Source organism: Haliotis asinina, chromosome 2, assembly GCF_037392515.1.
Source record: "Haliotis asinina isolate JCU_RB_2024 chromosome 2, JCU_Hal_asi_v2, whole genome shotgun sequence".
NCBI classification, from domain to species: Eukaryota; Metazoa; Mollusca; class Gastropoda; order Lepetellida; family Haliotidae; genus Haliotis; species Haliotis asinina.
The window spans coordinates 16,655,088-16,669,128 of NC_090281.1; the positions used below are offsets into that span (position 1 = coordinate 16,655,088).

Here is a 14,041-nt window from a genome sequence, read left to right on the forward strand (position 1 = left end):
CCATTCAGTTCCTGCAGGGGTGCATGGGATTTTTTGTACATGAATGGTTGCATCAGCAATACACCCTAAATGAATGTTAGATATGGTGGAAAAGTTAATATTGTTTTAATGGAAAATATCAATGTCTGTTGGTTGAAGTAGGGATAGTAATACATGTACATTCTTTTAAGAATCACCTTCCTCCACCCTACACTAATGAAATGAACCATTCCATATCTTATCTGTGAAAAATTTATATTGAACCCACAGTCTAAAAGGATTGTCAAGGGCTTCTATGCTTAAATTTAAAACTCTTCTTATTTGAAAGATTTCATTTGGCCCTGTATTTCCTGATATGAATGGGTTTTTTTATGATTTAATCTTGAAATGTAAACTACTGCCCTTTTACGCGAACATTCAAGTTCGGATTCCTCTACTTCTGCACCATTATTTTTCCTAATCCCTTCTGTGTGTAGTTCCCTGCATGTATTAACATTGATATAAATCACCTGAGTCTGGATGAAATATTACATAAAGCAAAGCAAGGATAATAATGATTGCAGATTAAGGCTTCAGTGTGTCATTCGTAATAGCTGCCAGGGACATTAAGGGAGTAACAGAGCTTAAAGCTATCAACATATTTTATGTAGTGAGTCAAGATTGAGGGCTCCTCAAGCTCCAGGAGTCTGAAGGTGTCAAGCTGGACAACGTGGTTTGGTCACTCTTATTGGTTTGTAATTGCCTGGCAGACGTCAAACATCCCTCTTCCCATATCTACACTGGTCAAGCGCTCAAGCGGAACTGACCATTCATCTTAGTCCCAATGTCACGTGTGAGTGTGTGTGTGCTGTGAAACTCATACGCCTCTGTACAGGCTTCATGTAGCAACGTTGAGACACTGATAAAGGTTTCAAACAGGTCTGTATTCATGGTTTGAACTCTCTCTGGTGAGTTAGCAAGATTTTAATTTTGTTTGCTTTGACCGAGCATGACCCAGATGTAGTTTTAATGGTTATGTATCAACTTTAGGAAATGACTTAACATTTGAAGATATAAGTTCAATAGTTGAAACATGTTCAATATGACTAAAGACTTTATGTTTGATTAAACTCTTTCCACAGTTATAAGAAATATTTATCAAAACAGTTCATTGTACGACTGTGATTCTGCATCATAAACACATGCAAAGGCAAATAAAATTTGTTTACCTTAAATATATTTGATAAACTTTTAAGTCAAAATAAGTACTTGCAATGGGATGATATTTGTAAAAACAATACGTATATACATGTAGTTGGGATGACTTTGTTTATGCTATGTAAACGTTTTGCAAAAACATCCAAAGTTCACAGCCCCTAGAGCATTTTTTTACGAAATTTATTAAATATGAATTGAGATGATATAATGCATCATTGCTGGAAATAGGTAGCCTCAATAATCTAACAAAAACAATCCATTGGGCATTTTAGGCAAAATAGCAGTGAAAGGATCATTGAAAATCAGTGATGACACCAGGTGTTAAGGAAAAAGGGTACGTGCAGCTTGACCTACTGGGAGCACATGATGACCATGTCACACAATTTGCATGCAAAAATATGTCATAGCTGACAGACACAGTACAGCATCCAGTTTTCAATTCAGCATATTTTTTATACCATATCTCTTCAACATTTCCATTGAGCTAATTTCACCACAACAAAGTGTATATATGAATAAATATCTTCCACATGCAGGATAAATGTCCAATATTTTCACTCCAGTGATAGAACCATCTCCGCATACAATTTTTTATTCGTTTTTAACTCCAGAATATACATATATACATTATTCTTTGTTAAAAATAGCAAAATTTAGGGTCATATTATACAGATGAAAACATTTGTTATATCCACATCGATTTCTTTATTCAGTGTGAAAAAGTGGGTTAGTCATTGGTATAGTTTTAAAAGGTGATTTTATCAAAGTCTTACTATACAATATTTCCTGGTTCAAATGTCTCTACTTTAGACATTATGAATCTGCTGTAATTCCATGGGGATTCAAGTGGTCTCGTATATATTTCCATTTATTGTATGGCTGGATCTTTTCTAAGCATCAGCCACATCCTACCACAAGTACAAAAACTAGGAAACTTTCCATCCATGTTATGAATAGTGATTTCAGTGTTCAGAGGATAAATCACTTGGCGGTTCAGTAAGGAGAAACAATGTTATCAGAATTTGTTTATTTATATCACCATTATTCACGTTTGTTTTTTAAATCATGAAAAAAATGACATCCTTGTTTATCAAACTTGACATGGACACTGCAAAATGATTTAAACTTGGTAAAAGTCGCTGCTGGATTAAACCCAACAAAAACACTAAACCATACTTCTGTATCATGCATGTTGCTATCAGCGCTATCTGTCTACCGTGACAAAGTTATACCTCTTCAGCTCGCAACCAGTGATACCTGCCCAGGTAGCTCACTGACAACATCAAAAGAGCTTTTGAAGCAGAAAATTTACGGTGGCTTTTTTACTGAGTTGCACAATCTCGTATTCAGTTAATGTATATAGCAGTGCTTTGTGTTGGATGGTGTCCGTCAAACGTTGAAAACTCTGATTGCTATCTTTAGAGAAGACTGTGTCTGATATGATCATCAACCAATTCAGATATGGTTCAAGTAGAGAAATTTACTTTTTTATCCTTATTTTATAGTCATGCGGTTTCTTTAATACTCGGATTTGTACGGAGAACTCAGGTTCCTTGACAAAACTGACATCCAAAGAGCTTTAACAGGAATAAAAGACAGATTTCTACACATTTTATGTGGGATGTGGATATCATTATGCAGTAAGTTAACAGACTGGTGTGCATGGTGCTAAGTATATTGTCATAGGCTTGTTATGGAAATGAACCAAGGGATGTTTTATGTTAGAATAGCAGTGTATAGTATTACTGAAGCTCCTCTGAAGATCGTTCTCGTCTTGAGTATAACTTTGTGACCAGAAAGTGTATTATAAGATTATTTGTGGATTGCATATTCATGATGAGAAATGACCATGTTTAACTTGAAAATATTCTTCAGACCAACTTTACAGCTGTTTTTTGTCTTTTTTATTTTCCTGTTTTATTTGTTCCTGTTCATATGCTAGGAGCCAAAATAGCCTCATGTAGAATTCTGTCTGAACATATCTTTTCATATGTGCAGAAAACATATTGAAAATTGTGAGGTTTTGTTGTTGCACATACTTGATATTGTTTACAGGTGTAAAAAAAAGAAGCACTGAGAAAATAAGTCATGAGCCTGCTGTCTGACATGTTTATTCAAAGAATAATCAGTTTTACATCACAGATGTGCATGTTCAATCATAGTTAGTTCCAAAAGGTAAAACCATGCTTTGCATCAACAAATGTTAAAAACTGTAAGTTGGGAAAGTTTTCAGTTACATATTACATGTTCTGGAAATGACAGTGGTCATTTGATAAGGTGACAATGCTCAGAACTGTATTTCTGATGCAACTGTCAAATAAAGTTCATGGATAACTTCTGAATTCTTTTGTAATGTGACATTGTGGTATACATACTTATACTACAGTCAAGATGGAGTACAGCACTACAGTTCAGCTTGAGGAAGCGCATGAAAAAGGATTAAGAACAATAATCAACCATTTACCTTTAATGCACTGGACCTGTGAAGGTGCGGGTTAGAATTGATCTTCAGTAACCCATGCTTGTTGTAAGAGGTGGCTAACTGGATCGGGTGGTCAACTCACTGACTTGGTTGACACATATCATTGGCTCACAACTGTGCATATCAATGCTTGTGTTCTTGATCCCTAGATTGTCTGGTCCAAACTTGATTATTTACAAACTGCCACCATATAGCTGGAATATTGCTGAGTGTTGTTGTATTAATACAAGAAACATTGCTGAGTGTTGTATTAATACAACAAATAACACAAATAATAACACAAACTTGAATCCTACATATACAAATTTTTAAAACTTCTATTGCAATTGTTATATTTGGGATTTGGGTTTTTCACCCATACTCTCAGAGTGAGTCACTAGCCCACAAAGTCCACCATACAACTGCTCAGCCACCAAGGGCTCCACAAACACAGGACAAGTCTGACAACCCAGGGTCTGAATCACATGTAAGTCTGCCCCTCTGATAAGAGTTGTTACTTTTGATCACTTTCTAAAAGGCATTGTGTCTTTATACCTTCTGACCCTGGGACCCTTGCCAAGTTGTACTTACAAGGGGTAGACAACATGTGTGATGTAGACAGCCAGACATTGTGCTTTGTATGTGTGGATATGGTTGTGGTTGAGTAGGTTAGACAGGTGGGTGTGTTGGCAATTATGTGTTTGAATCATGGATGTGACTCCCCCTAAACAGAACTAAAATTTCTACTTCACCACGAGATGTAACATTGTTCACATTTCACAACTTTCTAATAGGCATTGTGTATTAATAGCTGTATAATATAAACAGAATTCTTTAATTCTTGACCAATATTGTATCAATCCAGTGGTCGACATCATGAGCATTGTTTAACGCAGTAAAGATCCATTGCATAGCATGAAATAACACACCGTCTGTGAACATGAACTTTATGAATGGAATCATTATAAATGGGATTGTGGTAATTATTAACTATGTCATCAGTGGCAGTTTAATTTATGTGATCACACACACACTCTAACAGCATCACTAACTTAAAATGTTACACTAAGAATTGAGGTGGTTGGGTGTAAGTGGTAAAAGCATTCACTCATAACACTGAAGACCCAGGTTCACTCACACACTCACTTACCAACCCACTCACTCACTCACTCACAATAATCTCACAATAATTTGTATATTTAGTTGGTCTATTCATCAACTTTGTAACTCAACAGAAATGTTTTAAAAATGATTGATATTTCTGTTCCATAAAAGTACAACCAGACTGAATATACATTCAGATTCAAGTTATACAATGTCAGTCTGTCAGGGTGATATCAGCAGTGACAGCACCTAATGCTCCTGGGTTTGGTAAACAACTTCATCTCCATAGTTTCAAGCTCAGAGCAGTTGATGTATGAAGTGTGGTCAACTTTAAACCAAAGGCTTCCTATTACTTGGTTGAGATAACTACGATAGTCCCTAGGACATTTCTGCTATCCTTGCATCAGTCAGATGCTGACAAGCAATTACATATATGGCAACAATATCACAGGCATTTTTTCTAGTGGGTTTTATGGGCTGAATGTTTGATGTGAAACAAATTAATTAGCAGTGTGTCAAGTAGTGGATATGAAATGGAAACTGTACAGAGAAAGATTTGTGGTCTTGAGCTCGTTTTAAGGAAATGTAACCTTTATAGGTACAACCTCATTTGGCATTAAGCAAATTTGTTAAGCTTATATTTAACTTAGATTTGTTAGAACTCAATTTCATTTGCTTTTAGCTCAGTAGGGCTCCATTCCAAAATGTAACTAACATTTGTTTGGTTGTTTAATGCAGCTCTTGGCAATATTCCAGGTAAATGGCGGCAGTCTGTAAATAATCCAGTTTGGACCAGACAATCCAGTGATCAGCATCATGAGCATCGAGTCCTGTTAGTCACCTCATATGACAAGCATGGCTTGACGCAGACAATTCTTACCTGGATCTTCATGGGTTGCTTATATTGAACTTAGGTTGGATAAAATTTACATGCCTTTTTGTAGCTCAAATTTACATCAATATTTGTTCATGCTGTAAAATAATAAAATGAAAAAATACTTTTTAGTATTCTTTTAAACCATTAAATAAGATTGTAAGTTTCTTCTTCTTGTCAGTAAACAAGATGTAGGAATCAGTAAACAAGGTGGAGGAATCAGTAAACAAGGAGGAGGAATCTTGCTACAATGCAAGGTGTAGTTAATGTTAATATCTGACACTTACCAGTATCTCAGAGCTATGAAAGCTTTGAAAATCTAGGCCCTGAAACTTATCTAAAAAGTGTATTAAATTAACCTGTTGTTTATACTGAGAAGAAATATAAATATCTCTTAAACATTTTTGTTCAAATTGGTAAAATTAAAATGGTCTACAGACCATAAATTCCAGGAAGATGATATGAAGTGTCATTATGTGATCTTGATTTGTTCATAGGATTGAGTTCTCAAATCTGGCTATCCTGTAAACTGAAAAATTCTTTTATTGAAGCAAATAATTGTGCATCATTTTATGAGAAATTAATAGAGATGATATTGCTTTAAATTATGTGTTTCATGAAAGCTGAGTTCAGATTTAATCACATTATTTTGATGAAGAAATTAGAACTGTGTGTGAGCGCAAGCTTAATCTTTGTGTCTGAGAAGACAGTTAGTAGTTGTTTATCTCAACACTCATCTGCACTCTAACAGTTGCTTTTGTTGGCAATGTAGTAAATATGACATATAATATCTCAAAATTTGGTTAATATTAGAAAATCTTACCATAAAAGCAAAATGATCAGGCAAATGATTTCAGTGCCTTGACATAACTTTAGTATTTTACAATGAAGTTCCCAACTTACAAGTATTTCCATATTTCAAATAATGAACTTTGTCACCTGAAACACCAAACCATTTTGACATCCAAAGCAGTGTTTTAAATTGTTAAATTAAAAGAAAACAAACACAATGGTGAAGAAAAGGATTGATAACTGGCCCAAAAAAAACAACCTGGGTGGTTTTTCACATAAGTGGCATTAAAATTTGGAATGAACCTTATCATGGAATTTATGGGCCGATCTTAAGACATCTTTACTATGTGAACCTCGATTTATGCGACTGATCAAAGTTGTACTCTCGCTGACTTGTGTGTGAGGGTGCCCATGTTTAGTGGGACATCTGTATAAGTGATTTACCTGTCTCCCCAGGTGAGTGATCATTCACCCACATCCTGGGGCACACAAGAAGTTAACAATACAACTCACATTGAAATTACAGTCGCCAAATCCTTTAGGGCTATTAAATATTTATCCTGCTGTTCTGTTGAAATATTTGACAATATGATCATTTTAAAAATTAGCTGTAGTAAATTATCCTGCTCCTAAACAACCCTTTTGGACATTCATATCTGATAAAGATTTTATGGTTTAAATCTACCTGACTTTAGTCACCTGATCTATTCAGCCACGATTAACTGTAAGTGGACTCAAAGAATTATCCTGCAGTTCCATGGCATTGCCTGGAAGGTTTATGTAAAGTCAGTGTGTGTTTTTTTTTAGTAGATTAACTACATACTCCCAACAGCACAAGGCCTCATGGGTCCATGATCAAGCTGTGTGTTCATTTGATTAACCATACATTATTTTTCACACTTGATTTCTCAAAAACCTTTGTGAGTAAAGAAGTGTTTAGAGCAGTTGTGAGCCTATTGAAGATACGGTCATTACAAGCAATGTTGACACAAGGCATCGAGGTGTGAAGGGCACTAAGCCTAGAGTCACTACCAGAGGGTTGGAAGTTAGGTATGTGTGAAATGGGAGGGAAACACTCTCTATAGCCTTTGTACTCACCTCTCAGCTCTGTGTACACCTACTTTGATAGGTGTACCTTGAACATACCTGCATAGCTGAATTACAGGTGAAGGAAACTGGTCTGTGTAGCTTTTTAAGTAAAGAAGCTTGGTTTGACTCTTTAAGACTTTTAAGGATGTAGATAAACTCTAGTCAATTTCTGTGAATACAAGAAGTGGTCAGATGTAACATGTTATATTTGAGATTACGCTTTCTCAGTAAAGTACATATTCTGAAACTTATCTTGGGTTGAGTCACAACCAGGATTCGAACACACACCTTAACAGTCAGCCACCTAATCACCAGCACACAAAGTCAGCTACCTAACCTATTCAGCCACTGGAAGAATGGAGGTCACAAAGTTTTGTTACTGTTGTGTGTTGCTGCATTAGACCAGAACATACTACTCAAAATAAGATGATTACTAGTTATTCCCTATAACCATTTATGATCTATAAGTGACAGAATATGAAAGATTTGATGACCCCCATTTAATTTGAGTAGTATAACCCTCATCGTTCATGACACATATACAGACATCAACTAATCTAATACAGTGTAAGTATTGTATTGATTAACACTATACCAGTATCAAGGCTGTATGTTAGATGTTTAACAGTGCTCAGTTGTCCATCTATAGGACAACAGCCTACAAATGATCAGGTCTTGAACAGACAGTGACCAATATTGTAAGCAAAGATCACAAGAATATATGGACACAGTGTCAACCAAGTCATCAAGGTTGAATGCCTGATCCATTTCAACCAAGTTGTATGACCAACATGTCTTACAAGGCGCTTCAAAACAGGAATTGAACACTGTATAACTAACCTGGACAAAAATAGTTAAGGATATATGTAAATTTTGAAATTATGGATAATGATGTATATATTCATTGACGTACTGATAAAATATCAGACATAAAAAGAGACCAGTATTCCTATTTTGTCCAGTATACTAGTAGTTAGAACTATTTGAGACATATACAGTTTGTTTCAAATTTTCCTGGAAGATGATGCCCAATGTTTCATATAAACTCCTAGTCATCATTCACTGATCATGGGAATGGTAGGTCGGACATAGGGGAATCAATAGGGTATCCCAGTTCAGTGACAAGTTTTTATGGGAGGATTTCAAGTAAAAGAGAAAACTTATTAAAGATGAAGATGAAAAAAGTTGTGAAAAATCAAATGCTGAACAAAAACATCCAGAACCATACATTTTTTGTATACTGTACACATTAAACAAAAATAAAATAAAATTACCACAATTTATCATGAACTTTTGTGGCTAAGTATCGAGTGAATTTGTAAACCTTATAAACCTCAAGTGGATTGAACATACAAGATTTGTCTCATGAATATTTTTAACTGAAAAGAAGTCTCCTGCAGTGATACTGCTGGAATATTGCTAAAAGTGGTGTAAAACTAAACTCACTCACTCACTCACAATAAAGCCACATCCTGTATGTTGTGTCAGAATCCTTTATCGTTTCTATTCAATCCATGACTGTAATTGTTCAGTTTAGTTTCACCAAAGAATGGGAAGTTCAAACTTCTAGACATCATGACCATTTCTGGCAGGCTGACACATCAAATGATTCTTTGTAAAAACTTCACTGTACATGAGGGATTGTTCACTGTTTAAATGTCACCATGGTGATTTGAATGACACCGGGGTGAAAGATTAACTATTCCTGTAAACTGTTAGATTATGTTAATAACATCATGAAATACTTTGTCTCTAAACATTAGCAAATATATTTGATTATGAAATATTGTAAAGATATACGACACATTATAATGTTTCATATGGTGTTGTCGGAAAATTATTTGTAATTTATTTCACATAAGTTACATACTGCTATGTCTGTTGTCAAAGTGGAATCAGCTCTTCAAAATATCCCAGATTGCATGTATGGTTGTAAAGAAACATGCTGCCCAACAAGTTCAAGAACATGTGACTTTTTAACATTACTGTGTAATTTGTCTTTGCAAGGTTATTGGTAGTAATATGGTAGAATCAGCTTCTGGGTTTTAAGTCATGTATTTTAATTATGTATAGTCTTTTCCACATTTTGAAAACTGAGTTGAAAGAATAACAAACGCTTAAGCTAACGTAGAAAAGATGTGTCCTCAGTTTTCATACTGTTGAAATAAACTCTAGCACCAGTAGTTACAAAATGAATGTCAAGATCAACACAACCTCAACTTCAGTATACATTTAAATGAAGAGTAGGTGTAGAAAGACCTTGTTATGAGTGTAGCACACATGTGCAGGCCTTAGGGTAGCCCAGTCCTGCTATGTGTGAAAGCACTTATGAATGGGAGAACAGAGGGGGTAGCCTTCAGCACTGTAATGTTCAACACAGGGAGGCAGCCTCACAGGGGGTTTTCCACTTAGAACAACCCATCTCCTGCATCGGCCTAGCCACATTTTCCTCCTGCCCTACCTGCCACATAATGAGCTTGCCCAACTCCATAATGAACCTTATATTGAAAGAGATTGTTGGCTATTCCACAGTGCTCCTAGCAGGGAGAGAGGCTGACAGAAGTATGCTTGTCTGCTGCCGCATGGATCGACAGTTAACGGAGACACTGCCGTCCTGCATTTGGTCTTAGATTGTGTGTCTACAGACGGGGACAGCCTCCACATGAGGTGTGACAAAGTGTGGATTGTGTAGTGTACTAGACTGACCACATCATGGATTACACCTGGACAGATATGGCTAGGAGAAAGACTGGAACATCTCCTTTATCCTTACGGATGCTACTATTACTATGGGTTGTGTACACTGGATGCTTCGGGGATGTTTTTGTCGCAGGTGAGTACTCCGACCACAGTCATGGTTTCAGTCTTACAACCAGTGTTGGCCAGTCTTTGGCTTGTGTCTTGTGCCTTTTTTTTCAGCTGTTTCTTTGATTCCTGTCACTATTCAGATGGATTTGACCAAGGATTACCCATTCTTTGTTGTATTGTGTCTGTGCGTCTCATATCGACAGGAGACAGCCGTTCCAAGCATGTGTCGCCCATGGATTTTACCGCTAAATGGATTATCATGTGAATATGTCATTACAAAGGATTAATATTGCTTCAAAGGATACATACATTTCCATCATGGGATAAGTATAATTATCTGGAATGACTTGTTTTTGGTGAATGTTATCGATGCACATCTTCTCATTTGCAAAATTCTTTCTTTTATTTTTTGTCTACAAATTATTCATTTATATCTTATGAAAATAAGCTTCTATTGCTTCCCTGAGTCGCCAATATTCAAAATGCTAAAATATTCATAATTAAATATTGATTTGTTGAAAGCTTATGCAAATTTCATATAGGAAAAAAAAAACAGCATAGATTAACCCAAATTGATTGCAACAAACAAAAATAGAAACAAAATATGTCATCTGTCAAATTAGGTCAACACTTTTAATTAGATGTTAAAAATAGTGAATAAAGTATTTATTTATTGTCAGTTTGTATTTTGAATGCAGTCTAAGGGGATAAGCTGTTCTATTAGACTCGGGTGTCATGTTTCACTTGTTTTTAATGATTGAATAATTAATGAGATTCGGGGGTACTCATGTATGTAAATTCAGTATATAAGTTGAAGCATGAATAACATGCCATGGAACAAGGAATACACAATGGAGGTGTCATATTCTCATCTTGCATGTCAACCTTGAATTACAAGTCACTTCAAATGGGAAAAAAAATGTCTATCAGGGACAAATATTCTTATTGAACGATTTTGAATTAAAGGTGAATGCATGACAAAGTGTATGCATTTTTTGGTCCTCCATGAAGCTGTAGTATCCCTATTCTGTAGCACACATTATTCTCGTCTTTTCAATTCCCCCTGGGTATTTGCCCGAGCGAGGCACAGCAGACCTGCACATGTCGATCCCTATAGTATTTTCTGTTGCCAAGGTTGAGTATTCCTGTTTTGCTTTCAATTCATTTCTGAATCTTTTTAACCTCCCTGTTGTATAAATTTACACTGTCACATATGAGTGTTATGATATGTATACACAACACACCTCATTTATTGACAGGGTGATCTTCTAGCGAGTTATTCACATTTATCATCAAGGTTGTGCTGTCTTTGTTAGGCATCCTCCTTCACTCACTCCCTCCTTCCTTCCTTCCTTCACCTCTTCCCTCCCTATAGTACTGGAAATATCATTTAATGAATAAATATTAAGAAATATAGTTCAAATATGACTTTATTAAACTGTATTTGAAATGGACATTTTACAGAGTATATAGCCATTTTTAATTAAAATTATTTGTTGTCTATTTTTTAAATTTATCGTTAATATATTTGGATGAAAGGTAACATGGTGATAGTCTATTAAATTTTGCTTAAATTTTTAGCTTTAAAATGTTGTCTAAAATTGGTATTGATTAGTGGTCGTGTGTGGAGGAATTACAATATTTATAATGAATGAAGAACTGATCAGGCAAATATAGAATGTATTGTCATTTGGATATTGAAAAAGAAACGTTGAAGTGTTGTAGCTGAATTTCTATATATGACAATAGAATGGTGTGCCTTCAGAGACTCAGAGACTCCACCATACAACTTTTAAGAATTATGATATTAATCTTGTCAAATTGCAGTAAAGCGTTCTGATGTAAACTGAAGGAAATGTTTGTCGGTTCAGACAGTGCCTTCCTAATTCTCCAGCAATTCTGACACCATAGCTCCATTTTTCTCTGTCCACATAGCTTTCACAGGAATCTATCACAAGAAAACGTTCTCCCACCATGTTTTTCCATTCTGTCATACCGAAGTCTGTAGAGGCTGAAAAAGAGAAAAGTAATTCTTCCAAGCCTAGTCTTGGTATTGATGTTAAATAATCCACTCCGATTTGCAAGTTTGAAGCTAACCAAAATTTGCTGAAACACGGTTGACACATAACATTGAGGTATTGAGTTGGCTTGAATATTTATGAATCTGGAAGAGTGGATGTGCACTGTGTTGAACAGGCTATGTGACTAAGCTGCTCGGGCCCCATGCTATACAATATGCCAGTGTATGACAGATGTTCAGGCTTCTCATAGTAATCCTCGGAGGAATTCTCGCCACTTTTATCAGACTGAGCTTGGTCCTGATCCAATTATTTGTTTTTACTTCCACTGAACTCTCTGCTGTACATCTAGCTAATATCATCCACATGGAAATTTGTTTTCAACTCTATACAGTTGTTGAGATAATCCTTTATTTGACAAAGCCTTTCATCCCTGCTCCCTCACCTTCCGACATCTCCAGATATTCTTTAGATTGGAGGTACAAACACAGAGATTATCATACAACATATGTGTATTTCTCAGAGCCAGCTCATTATGTGAATTAGGGCATGAGTATTGTAAAATCAGAAAAAAATGATTTTATTACACATAATTTTTTTTATAATTCTGAAAAGCTTAAAAAATACTGCTAATACAACTACATTAGAAACAAAAGACTGGGATGACAACAATCTTCAGCAGTAATATTCTTTCTGATGTGACTTCATTCTGACCCCACGTCACACTCAGATCGAACAATATTGGGTGATATTAACAATACAGTGGTGCACATGAAATGATATTTGCACAAAAGCACATGCAGGTTTTATGGACTTGGATATTTCTGACCTTTTCGGTGATACAATCCTTTATTTGATGTCTTTCATCTCAACTATCTTCACTTCTGTAAGCCTCAAGATTTTCTTTCTGACCATTAGCATCGACTGCTGAACTTATTTGGAGGAAATCCTCTATTGTTGGCTGATGTTGGCATGTATTGTAGTTGTGTGGGATTATTTAAGGAAATTGACAATATTTCAGGGCTTATTCACAATTTTTAGACAGACATTAAACATATTCAGCATACAACAAATACTTTCAGTACAATGTGAAACTCGTATTCATGAAAAAAAAATATAAAATTCATCAAAACAAGCAACTTCATCTAGAGATATCAGAGTCCCATGGAGCGAAAGGTCTTTGTAATGTCTTTATGTGAATATTTGAGAGCATATATTATGTAATATTATTTAGAAGTTGTTGCAATTTAATGTTTTGAACTGTCACTTCTGTGAACATGAAAACAACTAGTTAGCCACAAAGGGCAGTTGAAATAGGATGTAGAATATGTTTAATAAACCGTACCACCATTTGATGTATTCTACAGGCCGAAAGGAATATGCATAAGCTGAAATAATGCAGATGCCTCATGGGAATGCCAAGATATTGTTCTGAGGTGGCAATTATCATGGCGCTCCAACAAATCTTAAGAAAACTCTTCCATGCACACAAATGTAATTTCAAAATGTCCCAATATTAACAATGCTAATTATCTTAAGATATTCCTGAAGGAACTGAAGTGCATTTCTGAGAATCATATATATATGAGTTCATATTGTCTTGTTTGCTGAAATGTTTACGTCCTCTGCTTGTGTACTTTCATAGGTGTCCGGTTTTCCTCTCTTCCAGAGTAAAAACTAAACACTCTGATCTGTGAACCAGGTAGAAGAAAATGAGCT

General features: G+C 35.5%; 1 protein-coding gene across 2 annotated transcripts in view; it reads left to right on the forward strand.

Moving 5' to 3' along the window:
• The first annotated feature begins 10,026 nt into the window (after positions 1-10,026).
• Positions 10,027-14,041, forward strand: part of LOC137273318 (discoidin domain-containing receptor 2-like) — a 149,978-nt gene continuing 145,963 nt past the window's right edge. For both annotated transcript variants that reach the window (XM_067805898.1, XM_067805899.1), the window contains exon 1: positions 10,027-10,329. In XM_067805898.1, the coding sequence (XP_067661999.1) occupies positions 10,209-10,329 (121 nt within the window). In that variant the 5' untranslated portion in view covers positions 10,027-10,208. The remainder of the gene's footprint in view (positions 10,330-14,041) is intronic.